The 19,896-nt window shown below is 54.6% G+C and overlaps 1 protein-coding gene and 1 long non-coding RNA gene across 4 annotated transcripts in view; both read left to right on the top strand.

Annotated features, from left to right (window-relative positions):
- Positions 1 to 19,896, top strand: part of LOC309850933 — a 1,194,231-nt gene that overhangs the window by 420,758 nt on the left and 753,577 nt on the right. The window lies entirely within an intron of this gene.
- The window catches only part of RPTOR (regulatory associated protein of MTOR complex 1), a 308,584-nt gene that overhangs the window by 54,108 nt on the left and 234,580 nt on the right, over positions 1 to 19,896 (top strand). For all 3 annotated transcript variants that reach the window (XR_014304486.1, XR_014304487.1, XM_082705400.1), the window contains exon 2: positions 11,477 to 11,579. Coding sequence is in view for 1 of the 3 variants with exons in the window: in XM_082705400.1 (XP_082561526.1) it covers positions 11,477 to 11,579 (103 nt within the window). In the remaining 2 variants the exon portion in view is untranslated. The remainder of the gene's footprint in view (positions 1 to 11,476; positions 11,580 to 19,896) is intronic.

Here is a 19,896-nt window from a genome sequence, read left to right on the forward strand (position 1 = left end):
ATAGTGGGGAGTCCTTGGCTGTCTTCCAGCTTCTGAAAGAGCAGACGTGTCGTCTCTTTTTCCCACGTTTATCTAGGGCCTTCCTCTTGTGAGCAGGGTCCCAGGGCCTGGGGCTTCAAAGGTGACCTGGGAAGGTGGACAGGCCCACAGTCCGGAGCGGCCTACCCACGAATAGAGGCTCTTGCAGCCCCGTGTGTCGGTCCGAGATGCCTGGTGGGTCAGGGGCGGGTTCACAGAGAGGGGGCAGCGGGGTGGCCTCCCTGAGGGAAGGGACTGGCCTTCAGAGGTTCAGAGGCCTGGCTGTGACTTGTGTTCGAAACGTTCCCTGCAGGGTATCATTCATTTTCGAAATTGATTTTGCAAATTTTTTTAAAGGAAAAATGATCAATCTAGATACTGTTTTTCTGAGGTTCCACTTGGATTTTTCTCTAAAATTACTCTATCAAGAGGAGAGTTTCTGCCACCGGCACTCACCTAGCTGGCTTTCCTTGTCTCTCAAGTCAGAGGTTCTGTGGGGATTATTAATGGTTTTTATGGCCTCTTCAGGACTGACCCTCGTGCGTGGCAGTCCGCAGAAGAGCCCGCCCCGTTCACAGACCCATGCTTTTAGGTGAGGTTTTGCTTCGTTCCCACACACCACGGCGCGTCACATGCTTTCACAACAGTTCCTGAGAGCGGGGCAGATGGAGAACGTCGAAGACAAAACGTTTTGGGCCGAGTGGCAGGAGTGTCGAGGTGAGGAGTGCGCAGCCCCTGGCGGGCTGCAGCCCCTCAGCGCTCGGGTCCTGACTCCTGCTTTGAAGCAGCGGGTGGAGAGGGGCCTGTGCTCGCGCGTGGTTTTACCTTCTGGGCCGTGGGCCTGGCCGTAGATCTGGGCTTGCGGTCAGCTGCCCTAGCAGCCCCCAGCCCCCAGGAAGTTCACGGTGCTGTCCCCTTCCCCGGCGGGACTTCCAGAGAAGTTGAAGCGTCAATGTTCATGACTTCATGCTGATGTTCTCGCCTGTGGCCCTGTCCTGTGGTCACTGCTCACTTAGACAAGTGCCCTACGGGGGCAGTTCTGACATTATTGTACGAAGATGAGGCTTGCTAAGCCTTTGTCCTTTTGTGGGTGGCGGGAAAGTCACTGGCCGCCCGCTGCGGGCCCGTGGTCCCCCTCCCACCCAGGCCTCCCTGCCTGCCCCGGTGTGCACAGGCCCCTGTGGCTCTCGTTCCTGGGCCCTCCCGTAGGAGCCTTCCGAGTCTCCTCCTGCAGACCTGCCGTCCAGCGCCCGCTGTGGACCCGAAGCACCGTGAGGTCAAGGTGCTCCTTTGGCCACTTCAGACTGTGGTCTGTTCAGGGTGTGGGGAGATTCTTGATGCTGGCGGTTCCCTGATGGCCCAGCTCGGACCTGTCACTCCCTTCTTATTTCCCTGACACACGGTCAGCTAGTCTGTGTGAGACGCGGGGTAAGGGTCCTACTCTTTGGGTAATGGCACCTTGGAAACCCCCGGGTGTGATGACCCTCGGGCAGGTGATGATTACAACGTGCCCGTTTCCTGAGCTCCAACAATGGCTTCAGCTTCAGAATGTCCTGTCCCCCAGAGAGCCCCAGAGCTCTTAGTTACAGCCATCAGAGTCCATGCAAGGTGAGCCGGAAAGGAATTTGTTGAAGGCTCTCTAGGACGACTTAGAGCCAGACTCTGAGGTTACGAGACGCCAAGGGGGCTGAACAGCGGGGACATTGGGAAACACCTTCTGGTGCCTTCCTCATGGTGTCCCTGACATGCAACTCCCTGTGGGGGGGTGGGCTGGGCCTGTTGGATCAGACAGGTGCGTCTGCCCGGAGGAGGGAGGCCACACGCCGGCCCCTTCGTTGTAAGAGTGATTCACAGTGGCTCAATTTTCTCCCTTGGGAAGGTAGTGCCCATACTACAGGAAGTTGCCCTGATGTCCAGAAGGTGCCGAGCAGGGGACCACAGGTGGCAGATGTCTGCAGCATCCTTACCCGCGGGAGCCTCCGAACGGGAGCCTTCTCAGTGTCAGCGTGCGGACCTCTGCCGGGCCTGTGCCTTCCGTCGCTGCTGCCCCGTAGCTGCACACGCTGCACCTGTTCTCTTGGGGTAGAAGTTTCTTCCCTCCTTGTTGGTTCTGCCCTGTCCCTTTGCATTCTTGCCGCGCCTCATGCAGGCCTTCCTCTTTCACTGCGGCACCCTGCGGGCCTTCCCATCCTCTGGAGGAGCCTTCCTGAGAGCCCCCGAGCCATGCTCTGCCCCACAGTGTTCATGAGGTTGGGGCCCTCTCCGTGGCCCCGTGGTCCGGGTGCCCTGGGCCCTCCCCTTGGAGCTGCGGGCCCTGTGAGAGCTGCTTCGTCAGCGCTGCCGGCCAGCCGGGACCCGGGGTGGGAGCGGCAGGAAGTGGCCCCACTTCGCACCCCTGGACTTCGATGTTGCGAGTGCCAGTTATCAGGGTGGCCCAGGCCCCACGGGGCTGCGTCTCCAGCCTGCGTGGGAGCTCTGAGTCATGCTGTTTGCCGTGGGATTGTCTCTGCGAGTGTGTGTCTCGGGATCAGACCGCTGGATAAGCAAGAGGGGGGAGCAGCTCGTCCTGAACAAACCGCTCGCTCCCGCGGTGCTGCTGCCCATTTTAATTTGCGTCAGGAGTGGGAAAGCGGCAACCCAGGGTCTTAGCCAATGAAAGAAATCTCTAAGCAGCCTTGAAATCAGCCCATTTATTGAAGGAAAATCTCATTCCCAGGAAAGGAATTTCCGCAGCAGGGTTTATGGTGTGCGCTAAACCGGGAAGGGCTGGAGGAGGGGGGCTGGGAGCCCTTCGCTGTGCGCGCGCTGCCGGCGCCCGGTGCTTGCGGGTCGCAGGACCGGATTCCGTGAGGCTGGAGGCTCGGGCCAGAGCCCTGGCTTGTCCCCGGGAGCGCACCGCTGCCTGCATTGCGTTTCCTCTCACGATCCCTGTGCGCTCGTTGCCTTGGATACTCGTCTAAGCTGCCGCGGCCCGGAGAGCTGTTTCTCTGCCTCAGAATGTCATGAAAATCACACACACACGCGCGTGCACGCACGCACGAGAGAGATCCTTGACTGTTGTAATAGAATCATTTGATGGCTTTGCCCTGCTTCTAGAAATAACTTGTTTACGCTGGAGAATTAGAAAATACACAGAAAGGCCGGGTACAGAGGGAAACCAGGAATCGTCCGCACTTGCCTCTCCTCGGAGAGCGAAACCACTTGTGACATTCGGGTTTTTATTCTGCGTCTTTGCATGTGCGTGTTTATACACTCGGAATAATAACGATGTGGATGCGGTTTTGTGCCTTCCTCTTTTCACCCGAGTTCTGTTGGGGTGCCTCTGTGCCGCTTAGCAGTCCTTAAAAATACATCTTTTTAACAGCTCTATTGAGATATAATTCATATACCGTACAGTTTACCCATTTACCAATGGAGCCCACCAACAGACGTGGGCGACCTGAAAGTATATATTTTTTTAAGATTTTTTATTTTTATTTTTTATTTATTTATTTTTAAAGATTTTATTAATTTATTTGACAGAGAGAAATCACAAGTAGATGGAGAGGCAGGCAGAGAGAGAGGAAGGGAAGCAGGCTCCCTGCTGAGCAGAGAGCCCGATGTGGGGCTCGATCCCAGGACCCTGAGATCCTGACCTGAGCCGAAGGCAGCGGCTTAACCCACCGATCCCCCCAGGCGCCCCAGATTTTTTTATTTTGAGGGGAGGGGCAGAGGGAGAGAGAATCCCAAGCAGACTCCCTGCCGATCCTGGAGCCCAGTGTGGGGCTCCACCTCAGAACCCTGAGATCATGACCTGAGCCAAGACCCAGAGTTGTACACCTCACCGACCGAGCCGGCCAGGCACCCCGGAAAATGCATCTCTAAAGGCACTGTCACGGTCCGTCGTGGAAGAGATGGCATCATTTCCGTCTGCCGTTGAATTCTGCCCCGCAAGCCTGTCTGACCCGGGGCTCTAACAGCTCTGAAGTTTAGCATATTTGGATTTTATGTTGTTGAATTATTTAGAGTTAATTTGTAAGCGACTGTATCTTCCTGTTCTCTGTGACAAAGTAGTTTTATTTTCACTTTTTAGGTAAGGAGACTGGTAATTACTTGGATTTTCTTTTTAAACTTTAACCCCATACGGTGTTGTAAGAAAAGGCATCTCTCCCTCCACCTACTGTGAGAAGGTGACTTCTCAGAGGATGGTGGGCTGTGTCCCTGACGGACGCCCGCACCGACGTCCAGGTTGGCCCAGGTGGCATCAGCGAGACCACGGTTTCAGGAGGCGTCACAGAAAGGTTCAGGGTAGGGTTCCTGCAAGAAGGGATTTCTCCAGTTTCTTTAAAACAGTTACGATCTCTATAATACAGCTATTTTGTGTGCGACTCTTTCATTTGATTTTTAGGGACCTGAATTTCTCCAGGGCCTGGGACGCAGGAAGTAAGAACGCACCCAGGGTCGCGGGTGGTTTGGGGGCGGTGGGAGAGGTGAGAAAGGGGTGCTGTGGCGCACAGGATGGAGAGGAGGGCTGTGAGCACGGCTGTGATTTTCCACGTTGAAAAGTTATCTGTTGTCTCTTCCCTTTTCATTAGCCTGCCTTACAGGAGTGGAGGCAGATTTTAAATGCAGGGAACTATAGAGAGAATTTAGCCTCCAAAAAGAGAGCTGAAACCTAAACGAGGCTTCTGGCTGAAGGCAGGGAACAGACGCATAAATTCAGGAGCCTCGCTGGCTCGGTTCCTCGGAAGTGAACAAAGGAATATGCAGATGGGGAATCGCCAGGTTGCCGTGGCTGGTGGCTGCTGACGAGATCTGTGCTGCGAGATCTGTGCTGCGCCGCAGGGCCGGGCTGCGGAAATTCCATTTGATGTGCTCCTTGCGAGGTTTACTGTTCACGTCTCTCTAGCAGTCTTTGGGACGGGAGTAAGGAGGCAAACCTGCTTTTCCTTTTTCTCAACTTGACACCCCCCCACCCCGTCCCCGCCCCATGGTGTATCTGCTCTGTTTGCTGTGTGTTCTAGTTTCTGACTTCCTTTATAAATTATGCATTTGTGTAGCTTCGACTCTGCTCAAAGTTTTTGCTTGATGCTCTGAATCTTAACGAGCACTGCTGGGAATTGGGTGGCTTTGCCTCAGACAGGCAGGGGGTAGTGGATGGTGGGGCAGCCCCCAGCCTGCTTCCTGGTGCTTTCCCATTACACCTGCCTGTGAGTCGGGCTCACCGAGTGGGGAGCGGAAAGCAGTGACGGGCCGCTTTAACACACTGTAGTGTCTTCATTCTGCATACGCTTGCGGGCCATTGTGTGTAGCCTTTGAATTTATTATATTTAGGTTTGATTGTGCTGCTTGATCAGCTGTATCTTTTAAAATAGACGTGGTCGGGCACCTGGTTGGCTCTGTTGGTTAAGTGACGGCCTTGGCTCAGGTCATGATCCTGGAGTCCCGGGATTGAGTCCCACAGCGGGCTCCCTGCCTGCTTCTCCCTCTGACCCTCCTTCTTCTCATGCTCTCTCTCAAATAAATAAATAACATCTTAAAAATAAAATAAAATATACATGGTTTATCAAATCAGTCAAGTAGGAGAAAACAAAGGAATCGCTGTGATGCTGTTTTGAACTCTTTGAATGGCGGCAGGCGTGAATGTATTTTTAATCATTGAGGTGCCACATGCTTGGGGACAGGTTGGGTTGGTGGTCGGTCTGCAGTTCTGAACCCAGAGAGCTCTGGACTCTGGCAAGGTGTTCACCTCTGGTCTTGTGACAAAGTGGATGTGACCTGGTTAATAGTCTCTATCCTGCGGGGAGTGGATATTTGTGCATTTCACTGTGGAAATTTTAATGGTTTTGAATATGGAATGTATGCATTCCCTTTTGGGTATCTTCTATGAGATATGGGTCATGTACCGTATTATCCTTTTGTAAATTTGAAAACCTTTGAATTTTAAAACAGACCCGGTGCTGGCGGACTGAAGGACAGGCTGCTGGCCGGGCGCTTCAGGAGGGCCATTCCCTGCTGCCCGCTGTCCCTCCCAGCCACGGTACGGTGGAGCCCAGAATTGTAGGGCAGCTTGTTCCATGCCTGTAGGGCTGCTTGTGGTATGGCTGGAGGGCCCGAGCCTGGCACTAGAAGGCGAGCATTGGAGAGGTCCCCCAGGCCCTGAGAGGTCATCCGTACCTGCCTCTCGCTTTCAGGGTTAGGCTCTTGTTCAGGAGCGATTAGAACTAACGACATGACGAAGGTCACGTTTTCCATGACCACTTAATTTTTATAGCTTCTTGAGATGATACTCTTTCAAGTTCAGAATTAACCTCCGGGTCATAACTGTCATCTTCAATTACATGGCACTGAAGAAGAAATGTTTTAAAGCCCCAAATGGTTATTTTATATACCATTATGCAGTTTTTGGTACATTAAATTTCATGGCCCTTACGTTCTCTTAATGCTGTGACTGTATTATTAAAAAACATTAATCTGGAACTTTTGGAATGAGAAATGAAAATAAAACACCAAAAAGGCACTTTAGAGTCTAGCTAAGAATTTCAAACTTACCGTGTTTGGGATCAGGCCAACATGACTGAAATTTGCAGGAGGCACAAGACGTGTTTGATTGGCTTAAGGATATTCACTGGTAGTGTTTCCCGCTGGTGGAATTAAATTGGTTCTGCCAGGTATGTTCTTCTAATCCGTGTGTCCGAATACTCTTGATCTCTTTTGTTTTCTTAAAAAGTCATCACTCAAGATGTAGGGTCAGGTGTGTGTTGTATGAGCAAGGACAAGTCAGATTCTCTCCTTCCACGTCTTCCCTGATGGAGCGGAGCGGATTTCACGTCTGAGGGCCACGCTGTTCTGTTGCTCACCTGCAGAGTGGCCACGGGGACATCTAGTCACCATCGAAGACTGTGCTTGGTGACAGGCCTGGGGACATGGGGCCCTTTAGCGTCTCGTGGATGAAAGGGTGATCGCTGGGCTTCCATTAATATTTCTGTCTAAGCCCTTAGAGCCTTCCTGACATAATACTTCTGTAATTAGATCAGTAACGATTTGGCCGAGAATTGTGTGTTGAAGCTTATGAGGTGCGGTTGTAGAGGTTGGAGGAAGGGGGTGTGTCTGGAGCGTCGGCTGAGGAGGAAGACGGCGGTCCCGTGCCCGGGCTGGCGGGCGCTGTACGGATGCCCTGCCTCGTCCCGCACCACCCCCCCGACCCCAGGGAGGCTACGCCAAAACGCAGGTGGAGACACGAGCGCCAGGTTCCGGGCCCTTTAGGAAAGGGTTACAGGGCCGAGGGCTCAGGCCGCTCAGCCCTCTGCCCGTTGGAGGGGAGCGTAGCGAGAGGCGGGTGGTCAGAAGTGGTCAGAAGTGACCTAGCCCGGGGCCTGCCCTGGATCCCCGAGGCACAAGTTGGGGGAGTGTGGGGGTTCCCTAACCCTAACCCTAACCCTAACCTGAGGCCCCGTGGAGTTGGCGTCCCTTCACGGAGCTGCGTCCGCTCCCTCGGCTGGGCCCTGTGAAGGACCCCGGCAGTTCCGGAGCCCGACCCCCTCGCAGATGGAGGACCACGTAAGACTACGGACAGCCACCAAGCTCCGGTGGGGCAGACCGAGTTTTTGGAAATAAGACCTGACCCGTAGAGGCGGATGTTTTTTCGGAGCAGGCATCCCTTCCGGCAGGCCCAGGGGTGACAGAGCGAAGCGGCTTGGAGCTCGCTGCAGGGTGAGGGTGACCGCCTCCTGACCCCTCCCGGTTCCAGAGCGCAGGACAGACCCCTCGCTTGAAAGATGTTGCGGGGTGGCTGTCAGTATGACCCACACGGCCGTAGGAAGGCCACAGAGACATTTCTGTGGGGCTCCTAGTTTGGAGCAGCTTCTGCTCAAAGGCCCAGTTTGCCGTAAGACGGCGGGGTCAGCGGTGTGGGACCATCGATACTGATCACTTAAATATTGGAAAATGACGAAGCAAAGCAATAGCCATTGCTGTTCTCTGATTGATTTTCTGCCCTTTCTCCTGACCACGAAGGGACCATTTGTTTTTTATGGTTCCTAACGAGAAGATTCTGGCCTATGTCCATAGTGTTGTTCTTTTCGGCCGTCTCTGGCAGCAGGCGTACAGCTCCTTTAGAAAGCGACTTACCATTAAGAAATACATATATTTTAAGACTGAATATGCTACCCCCCACACTTTAAATTCTGTTTTGAACACAGGTATCTTTTTCTTGATGCGATAAAGATTATGCCGGTTCCCTGCTCTCCGAAACCCATGCGCTCCCATGAAACCTCTCCTGAGCCGAAATGGCAGAAAGCACAGGAACATTCATTCATGTGGGAGAACAATTTTGAGCATCCTCAGACCCCAGAAATGGCCTCTCGGGCTCTTCTGAGACCTTAGGGACACATTTTGCTAATGCACACAGTAAGCGGAGGCGAAACCCCGATACTCTCAGACACGGCCCAGAGCCCGGGATGGGGGGTACGGGATGCGAGATGCTGTGCGTGGCCCCGGGCAGGTGCATGCTTCCATGGCCGTGGCCGCACGGCCAGCTCCGCTCGCCTTTCCACCTCGTGCCTTTCGCCTTGTCTCATAAAAGCAAAAACCCCCTTTGGGTTTTGGTTGTTGGGAACAGGTGCGTCAGTACTTGCACTCAGAGGTCTTTCGTCGGTGAATCGCGCCAGCATGAGCTTCGGGAAGGTGGTGATACGTGTGTTTCCTGTCCCCACCGCATTCTCCGTGAAGACACACTCATGACATCTCATTAAAACCAGCACGAAGCTCACTGTTGCCATGTTCTGTAGGCGTTAGCGACCGTATTCTGGAAGTTGTGGGCAGCGCCTACACCTGAAGCAGGTAGAAAGGAAGGAGCCATTGGAAGGGACGAGACAGACTCATTATTCGGGCAGTTTCTTTGTCAGCTTACGGGCCCTGTGGAGGGTTACCAGACGTGATTACATTTAATGAGGAATTTAATAAAGTGACTAACGGAGGCGTTAGCGGCTATCCCGAGAAACCACAATGGGGAGAATACATGCCTAGAAGCACACTTGCCCCAAACATCCGTGACGTGTCCAGGGATAATCCTAAAACAGATGAGCAGGACTTCTTGGTGAAGAAAACTAAGAAAACAGTACTGACCAGAGCAGATTTGAATAAATGGAGAAATGCACTGTGTTCCTGTATAGAGAAATTGAGTATTAGGAGGTAGTCACTTCTTGCCAAAATTAATTTATATGTTTAGTACGATTTTTTGGGTGTTTTTGAATCAACTCTTGTTGATTTAACATTATAAGAATTCAGGTGTCATTCTGTTCAGAGAATATAATGGCGTGCTTGAACATTCCCTTATCTGCTTAAAATTGTCATTTCTACTTGTTCTTTGCTGTGAAGAAAATCTTTACACACAGACTTCTCCTTTATTATATTTTTTGGTATTTTTGTCTGACATATTCTCACAGGTGGAATTCTCGGATAAAGAAAACAATTTAAAATGCTCAGTGTTACCAATATGCAGTTTAATGCAACTTTAGTCAAAGTCTCTATGGGATTAAAGAATCGAATAACTAACTGATTAATTTGGGAAGAAAAGAGATGAATATAAAGAAAGCTAAGTAAAACTTTAAAAAAGATTGTGAGAAAGGAAAACTTCCCTCCCAAGCATTGTGAAATGTTGTAAAGAGAACTTAAATCAGTGTGGTGCCAGTGCAAGTACTGTTGATGTGATGACGGATGCATTCAGTTAGCCTGAAGTAGAATTTGTTTTATCTGCGAATTTATATATGCTATAGGCGTCCTACAAACCTGGGAGTTTGGGGATTATTTAACAGGGGGAATTGGTGTGATTGGCTAGTGTTTTGAGACAGAAACTGTTCCTCCTGGTGTGTCATATAGCACAGCAACATCCAGATGGCTTGTAGGGTTAAACGTAAAACACCCAAGAAATCCACGCGCACCCTCACTGAGTGGGATGTCCCGGGCCCCGGGCATGTGTGGGATGTTGGCGTTCATGGGGGTCAGCTCTGGTCTTGGGAGCCCAGGTCCAAGGGCCCTGCCAGCAGGAGAGCAGGGTGCTGGGTGGCACTGCCCCCACTGGGGTTTGGGGACAAGCGTTCCGGAGACATGGCTGTCTGCACAGAGACCGCAAGGGAGAGTCGGGGTTGGTGGATTGGGAAGACAGGCTTCCAGGTCACACCCCAGGTCATGCCAAATGGGCGGAGGACGTGGAGCCACTGAGGGCGGGGCCGTGGCAGGCGGGTGGCGTGCTCAGCAGGAATTGCGTTCTCAAGATCTGGGCACGCTGATGGGGGTGTTGAAGGTTTGGGACGGACGGAGCAGGGCAGTGAGCAGGTGCATGTGAGGGTATGCTCCTGCTGTATCGCGGAGCCCACTCTGGGGACAGGGTGGCAGGGGAGGCCGCTGCAGCCCAGAGCTGGTGTGGACTTGGCTGTGGCTGGGAGCAGAGATAGCGAAGGTGACGGGCCCAGGAGGCAGTTAAGAGGCAGGACGAAGCAGGCAGGGTGGGGAGTCAGGGGTGGTCTCTGCTGTTCAAGAACAGGAGTCGGGGGGGGGGGTGTCAGGGCTGATGACCAGCTCGGAGCCCTCTCGTCTGTTTTAAGTGACACCCCTACCACCCTCTGCTGCCATTTTGGCTCCTTTGATTTATGGATGTATCCTCACCACCTGAAAACAGTGATGGGCACCTAGCAGGTGCTCAGTAAACGTTTGAAGGATGAGCTGCAGGTTTCTAGCTTGAGCAGCTGGGGCTGGAGGGCTGACATTCTGCATGCTGGGCCGCTGGAGAAGGAACAGTTCAGATCTTCAGGAAGCTGCGTCAGATGATAGAAACAAGGCTTGGTACGTCCAGAGGCAGGAAATGAATTGGATGGCAAACACCAGACTAGGGCAATATTTGCAACAAAAAATGTGGATGGAGCCTTTCATATGTAAAGAGTACACAAAGTCAATTGGGAATAGTCATTACTGCCAGTGCTGTGGTACAGACACGAGTAGGAAATCCACAAAACAGGAAGTCACAAATTGTGACCACACAGAAGAAGTTCCAGTGTTACTAATACCGAAAGAATGCTACCGGAGGAGTATGACAATTTTTCTCTCCCCAAGTCGGAATGACTTTAAATGAGAGTAGCATAGCCTGGTCAGAGTGTAAGTTTGTGCAACATTTTTGCAAAGGACTTTGGCAGAATATAGCAAGTGCCTTCCTATTTTTCAGTCAAGTAGTTCTGTTTCTGGACACGTATTGTAAGGAAGCATGCGGAGGCCTCTCCCGCTGTGGACCTCTTCCCGCCTGCTCTTGTTGCTCCGAAACCTCTCCAGAGAGGAAGCTACTCGGGCAGGACCTTGGGGTGGCCCAGGACAGCTGCGGAGGCCAGCGATGGGGGCAGGGCTCCATGCGTTCTAGGAGCATCTCTGAGCTGGAAGAGTGTGTCAGTGGGATGCATATTGAATAATTTTGTTTCTGTTGTGTTTCCAGATGAAGACGGTCAGCGTGGCCTTAGTTTTATGCCTGAATGTCGGCGTGGACCCTCCCGACGTGGTGAAGACCACCCCCTGTGCGCGTCTGGAGTGCTGGATCGGTAGGTGCAGCCCCTCCCTCCTCTGTGGGCTGGGGCGGGGGTCCCTATGGGCTCTGGGCTGGGCGGGGCTTGCTCTAACCCCTTCGGCCCCCCGCCCCCACTGACTGAGTGCGCTGTGGCCCTGGTTTTTGTGAATCAGAGAGTTTCATTCCTTTTTGAGCTTTTGGAGCCTTTAAGGTAGGAGTTGTCTTATACGAAGCGCTTCAGGGACAATTAGGAAGTAATGATTATTGGATTATAGCACTTTCTCCTTTAAATTTGCACATGGTAGTAGCTTTGTATACTTTTTAAAAAAACGGAGCGGCTGTTTCCTGTGTGCACTGAAGGAGGCCTGGTTCTCCCCGAGGAAGGCCTGCCCAGTGCTTCGTAGCTTGGTGTTGCGGGAGGATGGCGTTCGGCCGTCACCGTTCGGCAGGATGTTTCTTAGTCTGCTGGAAGTTTTTTCATCAAGAATCAATGCCGAGGGGTGTCTGGGTGGCTCAGTGGGTTAAGCCGCTGCCTTCGGCTCAGGTCATGATCCCCAGGTCCTGGGATCAAGCCCCGCATCGGGCTCTCTGCTCAGCGGAGAGCCTGCTTCTCCCTCCCTCTGCCTGCCGCTCTGCCTGCTTGTGCTGTCTCTCAGATAAATAATAAATAAATAAATAAAACCTTAAAAAAAAAAAAAAAGAGTGCCGATTCTTACGAAGTGCTTTCTCAACGTCTCGGACATATCACCTGGCTTTCCCGTCTAGTTTGTTGACGTGAATGATGCTGATGGAGTCTTGGGTGTTAAGCCAACCTTGAATGCCTGGCGTTATCTTTTTAATATATTGCTGGATTCGATGGCAAATAATTTGTTAAGGACTTTTTCCAGCTGTGTTTGTGAGTAGTATTGGTTTGTGGTTTTCTTTTCTTGCAATGTGTTTGTTTGGTTTTGGAAGCAGGATAATGATGCCCTCATTTAAATGCGTGGAGACGTAGCCCCGTTGTTCGTTTCACGGAAGACTTTGCAGTGAATTGGGTATTATTTTCTCTCTAAACTTTAGCGCAGTTTAACAGTGAAGTGTGGGGTTTTTATTGTTTGTTTTGTGGATCATTTAGTTCTTGATAGGACTGGGGACCACAGCACACCCCCCTCCAGCTTTCTCCGTCTCTCAGCAAAAGCAGAAAATCCCTTCATCTGCTTTAAAAAATGAAAATTGCAAATGACATATCTCCTCTGCTATGTGAAGGCCAGCCTTGTGGGGCTTGGATTTAAGGAAAAGACCTCCATTAGAGGCTGGTTTTGCTCACTGAAACAACCCCCAGAGGGTTTTGCTGGCAGGAAGTGGTGATTGGCTTACTAGAGGTGTGGGAGGAACACTCGGTTTTGGATGGGACGGGGTTGGGGGGTGGGTGGAAGCCTATATTCTAGTCTGAATTGGAAACGTATTGTTTTTCTCACTTCGCTTGCCAGTCTCACTGTCTCTGGGGTCTTAGGGTGACCGTCTCTGTCTCACAGCCTCCCCGCCTGCAGCCCGGGCCTCTTGTTCCCCACACCCAGTGACAGAGTAGCTGCTCCTGTAGCTGATTTCCCTAGAGACCTTCTTGGCTTTCTGCCACATCCCGGTGTCTGTGCCGGTGAAATTGACTTCTTATTAGACACCACTGACTGTTTCCACTTCATTTACCCCTTGTGAAAGCTGGATTTTACCACTTGTGTTCTATTTTCTCCTCCTGAAGTACTCTTACCTTCGGTTTCTAGAACAATGCTCCTCAACCCGGATCCCAGGGTGTGCTCCCGGAGATGCGTGAACCCTCTGGGATCCTGTGGGTCGAGGTGTCTGACTATGGAATTGTCGGGAACCTTCCCGGTGAGGACCCTCGGCTTCCATTCGATTCTCTGGGCTTTTTCTCTCTGCTCCCCCCAAGAAATCAAAAGAGCCCTCCCTGGCCCCTCACAGTGTCTTCGGTGGGTGTTTGTGGGACAATGTCTGTGAAAATGAAAGGAATTCCTTATTTCCTCCTTGCCTTGAAAAGTCCAGGAAATGAATAGATTAAAAAAAAATTTTTTTTTTTTAATTTATTTGACAGAGATCACAAGTAGAGAGAGAGGCAGGAAGCAGGCTGGCTCCCTGCCGAGCAGGGGTGAATAGATTTTTGATACCACGTTTTTAAAATTACTCTGCCAGTTAGCAATGTAATCTACTCTGTACTAATTGCAGTGGATTTTGAATTCAAAAGGACGGACACCTTTTCTAAGTTAAAAAATTCGTGCTTGTCCTTTATTTCAAAAGTGAATGGGGCTGGCCCTTCTGATGTGGTTTTCACAGTGTGGAGTAAGAGAAAGAAGATTCCTGGACCCTGCATTCAGCAAATTTGCAGTGGTATCTAGCAGGACATATTTTAATTTTTATTCTGGAAAAAAATTCTCCAACTTGCCAGCACACAGCTAAGGAGCCTTTTCCCTGTTCCATAGGAGTGTGAGCTCCTACAGTGCCCGTCCTCCCCGTGAGTTACTGTGATTCCCACAAGCGTAACCCCAGTGTGGCCCTCACCACCAGGGGGGACCGGGGTGCCTTCAGGTGTGTCCCTGGTCCCAGGATGCTGTTTGTGGCACAGGGACCCGGCTCAGCACCGTGCGATGCCCTGGGTTTAGTCCCTCTAAACCGGAGCAGGTTGAGTCCCTCTGAACCGTCTTTCCTTGACGCCCATGACCGTGACACCCGGGGGGTCACAGGCTGGGTGTGGTGGAGCGCCCTGTTGTTCCTGTTGTTCCTGAGGAGTAGCCGAGTGTCCCGGGGAGCTCTGCCTTCCTCCAAGGCCTGTGTCGGGTGGCACACTGTATGTTTGTACTGTTACTGGCTATGCAGCTGACTTGCCTACCGCTCGACGAAGCGGTGCTGCTGGAACCCTCTGCTCTGAGCACCCCCCTCCCCCTTTGCAGATCAGAGCGGTCTGGAGAAGAGGGCGCTGCTGTGCGGGTGGGCCTCGCCTGACGTCCAGCGCATCGGCGTGAACTCACGGTTTCCTTTTTCACTTGGGTCACCGTCTGCTGTGCCGTTGCACGCCACAACGTGCCCAGTTGCCAGGCTGCCCTGTCCCCACTGGCTTGTGTGGCCCTCGTCTCATGCTACTGTCGAGTAGTCCTGACTTCTGGCTCCTGCTTTCCGCCCCGTCTGGGCACGGAGCACGCTTCCCAGGAGCCCAGTTCCCGTCGGCGGCATCCAGATTTAGAAACTGGGATCTGGGTGCTGGTGTCCTCATGGGAACCAGTGCCTCATTGCTCCCTCTCCCTGATGCGTGTGTGCGCACACGTGTGTCTGTGTACCCACGTTCACGTCTGTATTTCTGTACTGTGGGTGCAGGTTAAGAACCGTCTCCTTTCCAGCCCGGCAGGACTTTTCCGTGTTTATATCTCTCTCCTCTGACAGCCTTGATACGGCTTCTCCTCCCGGCTGTCTGCACCCCCGTCAGGCTCCTGTACCCTGCCCGTTCCCCCACGGGGGTCTGTCCTCCTCCCTGCCAGGTCCCCACGCCCTCCATGGAGATGCCTCTTCCCAGCCTGTGGACGGGCTCCGAGCCCCTCATCCCCGAGTCGCTGCCCGCCTGGCCGTGGCCCCATGCTCCGGGCTCACATAGGAAGAGGGTAGCATTTTGAACAAGGGCTATAGGTTTTAGGCGTGATGAGAGCGGCCGCCAGACCTGAGAGCTGGAATCCAGCCGTGGAGATGGTGGGGTTGCATTTAGCGGGGGCTGGCGGTTCTGGGTGTTGGGAGCGGAGCTGCTTCCAGCAGACAGCTAGAAAGGGGGCAGCTTCCAGGGGTTAGCTAGAAAGGGGGAACTGGTTGGGGAAGGGGGCTGGTGAGGTCGCCGGCCCAGAACCAGCAGCGCCCAGAAGAAAAGCAGCAGAGCAGGGCCCTGAGTGTGGGGGGCGAGAGGTGCTGGACCCAGGGTTCAGGCGGTAAAGGCCGTGGAGCGGCTCGGCTGGCGGTGCGAGGCCACCCGGGCCCAAGGATGGGTTGCTTCTGCCTTTTTCAGGATGTGAACATCCAGGTGTGTCATGGCTGGGGAAGGGTTCGTAAGGGAGACCCCCTGCAGGGGCCGGGGTGGCCGGGTAGCATCAAGGGCGCTGCTGCTGTGAAGGCAGCCGTCCCCACGCGGTGGTCCCTCTCGGCTTTGTGCCATCAGCCGAAGTCTGAAGGGTTTGTGTCCGTTGGGACCCTCACCTTCTTCCTCTCAGCTGTTCACGTCAGCAGGTCCTCATCCGGCAGCGGAGCGGCGACGGCACCCACCTCTCGGCTGGGGACAGCGGTCATGGGGAGGGCGACGTGGCTCAGTGCTGACCCCGGGCCGCGTGGGAACCGCAACCCTTCCTGTGGCCGCTTCTCTTCCGCCCCGTGCGCTGGCTCAGGAGGGAGGGGCGCCTGTCCCGCGCCGGTGCTGTCCCGCGCCAGCCCAGGGGGCGGCTGCTCCGTGGCCAGAGGGCTCTAGCGGACGTCTGAGAGCAGAGTGCTGGGCGCTCCTCTTCCTAAGCAGACGGTACCTGTGGCAGGTGACCGCGGAGTCTCCCGCGCTTCCCCTCAGGCCTGTGCAGGGGGGTCTCGGTGCCGGGGTCGGGGTTGCAGGATGACGGCATTCTGGCCGCAGACGCACACACATCAAAGCACCAGAACCGGTCTGGGCTAGTGGAAACTGCTCTGAGCGCAGGGGCGACGGGTGCGGGTAGCTTGACAAGGGGGCCGACTCACGTTCCCGGCTGTTCTGGTGGCCCCAGGTGTGCACTGCCAGCACACACAGGAGCGACTCCGAGCCTGGGCCTGGCCAAGTTCGGCAAGTGGCCCCGTAGGTGTTCTGATGGCGACTGCGGTCGTCGCTGCTGGAACGCACAAGGAGCTGGTTTGCCGGCCGCTCCCAAGCGCACGGGCTCCCGGCCGCCCCCCGGCGCCGGGTAGGTTCGGGCGCCCGGAGCCCTGCACGGCTGGCTGTCGACGCCTCTTTCCCCACGCCGGCCCCTCTGCTCCGCCCGATAATAAGATACTGTTTCATTTCATGGAAGTGGCACTCAGCTCCTGTCAGAAAAGCAGGGGAGAGGCTGTTTTGTTTTATGGCCCGGCACTAAATGCTGCGGCGTGATGCTAAAAAGCACCGCACCGAGGAACGGCGCGTGCCCGTACCTCTTGGAGAAATATCTGTTTGGAAGCGGGTACGGGTGAGCTGCCTGCAGAGCAGGGGTGACTCATGTAGCTGAGAGGGTTTTCACGAGCTCCGTGACGGGAGCCGTGTGTCACCGGAGGTGAGGAGGCTGGAAAATTCTGGAATCCTAAGGAAATATTCGGGAGGCATCTGGCTGTGTTTTCCTCTTTGTCCTCAGAGGAAAGTCTTTTCTGCCCCCCCCCCCAATACACGGGGGCACCGAGGGACATGGTGCAGAGCCACAGACGGAGTGACCGTCTTCATACGTCCTCGGGTTGCCGGAGCCCTGCCCCGGGCCTCGTCCTTCGATTGTTACAGCAAACTCGGGGCAGCGTCCATCAGGTTGGCCACAGATGCTCGCGAGGGGAACTTCGGCGCAGGCACAGAAGGAAGCGGGCGCTGCTCGTTGTTCGCAAGGAGCCTGGTGCCACCCTGGGCAGCCCGGGAGCTCAGAAAATGCTGCGGGTAGACGACTCACCACAGGCCAGGTGGAGAGAGGGGCCTTTGCAGGAGAGGCGAGGCCCAAGCCCCCAAGGGGGAGAAGGGCCCCGGCTATGGGGGTGGAGCTCTTGTAGCACCGGCGGCCCCCCGCAAGTGTCGGTGTTGGGGCACCCACTGTCGTGGGCCTGGTGCATGCACGGGCCTGCCGCGGAGACCCTGTTTTCTCGGTCCGGTCAGGCCAGGGGTATCTCTGTGTCCCCTGGAGGAGGCGTGCATAACGTCTCGGGGCCTCCCCCGCCCCCCGTATGCAGAGAAGCTTGTGTGAGCGGTGGGACCTGCACCTTCCAGCCGGCATCCCAGCTGGCCCCTCTGTGGCACATCCTCCCGGCTCCCGGTGCGGGCGCAGTGACAGGCGACGCAGGAACCCCATCTGTTTTCCGGCTGTGCAGCCGGTGGTCGGGGGGAGGCTTCTGTCCCGGCACCCACAGGCACCGGGAGGGCCACGTCCCGCCGCGAGCCAGAGCCTCACTGCCGGGGCTCCCCCCCCTGCCCTGCCTCAGCCGGGCGAAGTGCCTCCCTCTCTGTGCGCTTCTAATGGTGAAACACGTGGGGGTGACATGGCTGATGCGGTTCGGAGCCACAACAAAGCACTTCTGATTTCACAGTGGGCCTTTGCCATGATTATTTTCTCCATTGAAATTAGCTGCTCAAGGTTACACAGCTAATTAGTGGCAGAGTCCTTGAACGCCAGGCAGAGAAATCTGTACTTGATCCAGGAGGCAGTATGAGCGCGCAGTCAGCAAGTCCATTAGCAGATGTACAAGCTACACAGAAGTGCACACGTTCTAGAGCAGTGAGCGCTGCATGTTTTTAAGTTGTGTTTTAAAGATTTTATTTACTTGAGAGACAGAGAGAGAAAGAACATGAACAGGGGAAGGGGGAAAGGCAGAGGCAGAGACAAACCGACTCTCGGAGGAGCCGGGAGCCCGGCGCGGCGCTGCATCCCGGATCTAGACCTGAGCCGAAGTCTGACGCTTTGCCGGCTGAGCCACGCAGGTGCCCTTAGTTTTGAAGGATGGCAGACGTGTGGGAAGGGGTGCAGATCCCGGTGCGGAGGTGGACCACTCTTCCCAGGCTGACCCATTACTGGTCAAGAAACAGTCTCAGCTACAGCCCCCAAGTCCAGCTCCGTCTCTCGGCCCCTCCCATCCAGCCCTGCCCCTGGTCGCGCCCTGACAACGCCAGTCAGTCGTGCTTATTTGCACATTCTCCGGGTGGCAGCTCACTGCAGGCTTTTCCGGGGAGGAGTGAGATCACAGAGGAATTGTTTCAAAAGGGCTTACCTGTGCTCATCTTCCAGTGGGTGGAGATGGCACCGGGTCAGCTTCCTGGGCTGCTTCCTGGGCTTCAGCCCTTCTCAGAATCTTCCAGAACCTTAGCCAGGAGGAGGGAGAGTCTCTGTGCTGGCACCAGGTGTCGCGGTCGGGACCAGCACGTCAGTAGTTAGTGGTGGTGCACCGGCTCTTCTGAAGGAGAGTGGAGAGAAGCGGAGAGTTTGCAGGTTGGCTGACTGCCAGCGTCACGGCCAGCCTCTGTGAATTTGACCGAGTCATCTGGCCACTTAGAACTTTAGGTTCTCTCCTGTGCCGCGGGGTAGGCTGGCTGTAGTTCCCGTCAACGTGAAGTTCTGTGCACCGTGAGACACCCAGGGGGCTTAGGCTGGAAAGCTTGCCGGAAGGCCGCTGCAAAGCTCCGATCTTACACGGATGCCATCTGCTGTCTCCTCTTCTCTTCCCCTACCTTCCCGCCCGCTTCATTCACTCCGTGGACGCCCCCGAGGGTGGCAGAGGAGAAATGTCTAGTTAGGACAGTGCTGTAGCCTCAGAGCCGGCCCTCATCAGACGGACCGGACCGTCCGCGCCACCCTCCAGGAACTTTCTAGTTGATTTCTCTACTTGGCTGACTGCAGTGAGCGTGGGGTCAGGGCACCGTCGCCCTGTCTCCCTTGTCTTGGTTCTTTCCCCTTCCTGATCCCTCTCCTCCCCCACCCCACTCTCTGTCCTACCCTTGGAGGAAACCATGTGGTTAATTGGTCACGGGTTCCCAGGAACGGGACTGATCCCCACCTGATGAGTGGCCGGTGACTGCGCCTGCCCCTCCCTGGGAAGGCAGGGATCGTCATCCAGATTGGGGAGGGGGTAGGGGTGCTGCTCTCAGGCGCTCATGCCTAGTGAGGGGCCGCTGCCCTGGCGGCAGGTGCCCTCCAGCTCTGGCAGATACTCGGCATGCCCTCCTGGGGCATGTGGGAGAGGATGGTGTGGGTGTGGACAGACGTACACGAGCTCCCGCATTTGCTCTCCTGGGCTCACGCACAGGGCGCGGCTGCTAGGAATGGTCTCTTGTTTGTTGACGCTGTTGCCTGCTTCCCGTTGCTTTGCCTGTGCTCTGCGGTGGCCCTGGATTTTTCAGATTCCGACTTATTCGTGTCTCTGGCCCGTCTTGTGATTTCGATTACCACAGGGTTGATTGAGGTCCTTTTAATTCTTTTGAGACCTTAGCACTGGGTTCCTACCAGCACAAAGAGAGATGAGGGTGAACTTCTAACTTCTTGAGTTATGCACGGATTGAAAGAAATTTCCCACGCTTCCTCCGGGTAAGTTAGTTACGGCCCAGTTTTCATCCGGTTCCTCAGCAGAGGTGCTCAGCAGCCGACGGGGCTCTT

Source organism: Mustela nivalis, assembly GCF_964662115.1.
Source record: "Mustela nivalis genome assembly, chromosome: 17".
In the NCBI taxonomy this organism is placed as follows: Eukaryota; Metazoa; Chordata; class Mammalia; order Carnivora; family Mustelidae; genus Mustela; species Mustela nivalis.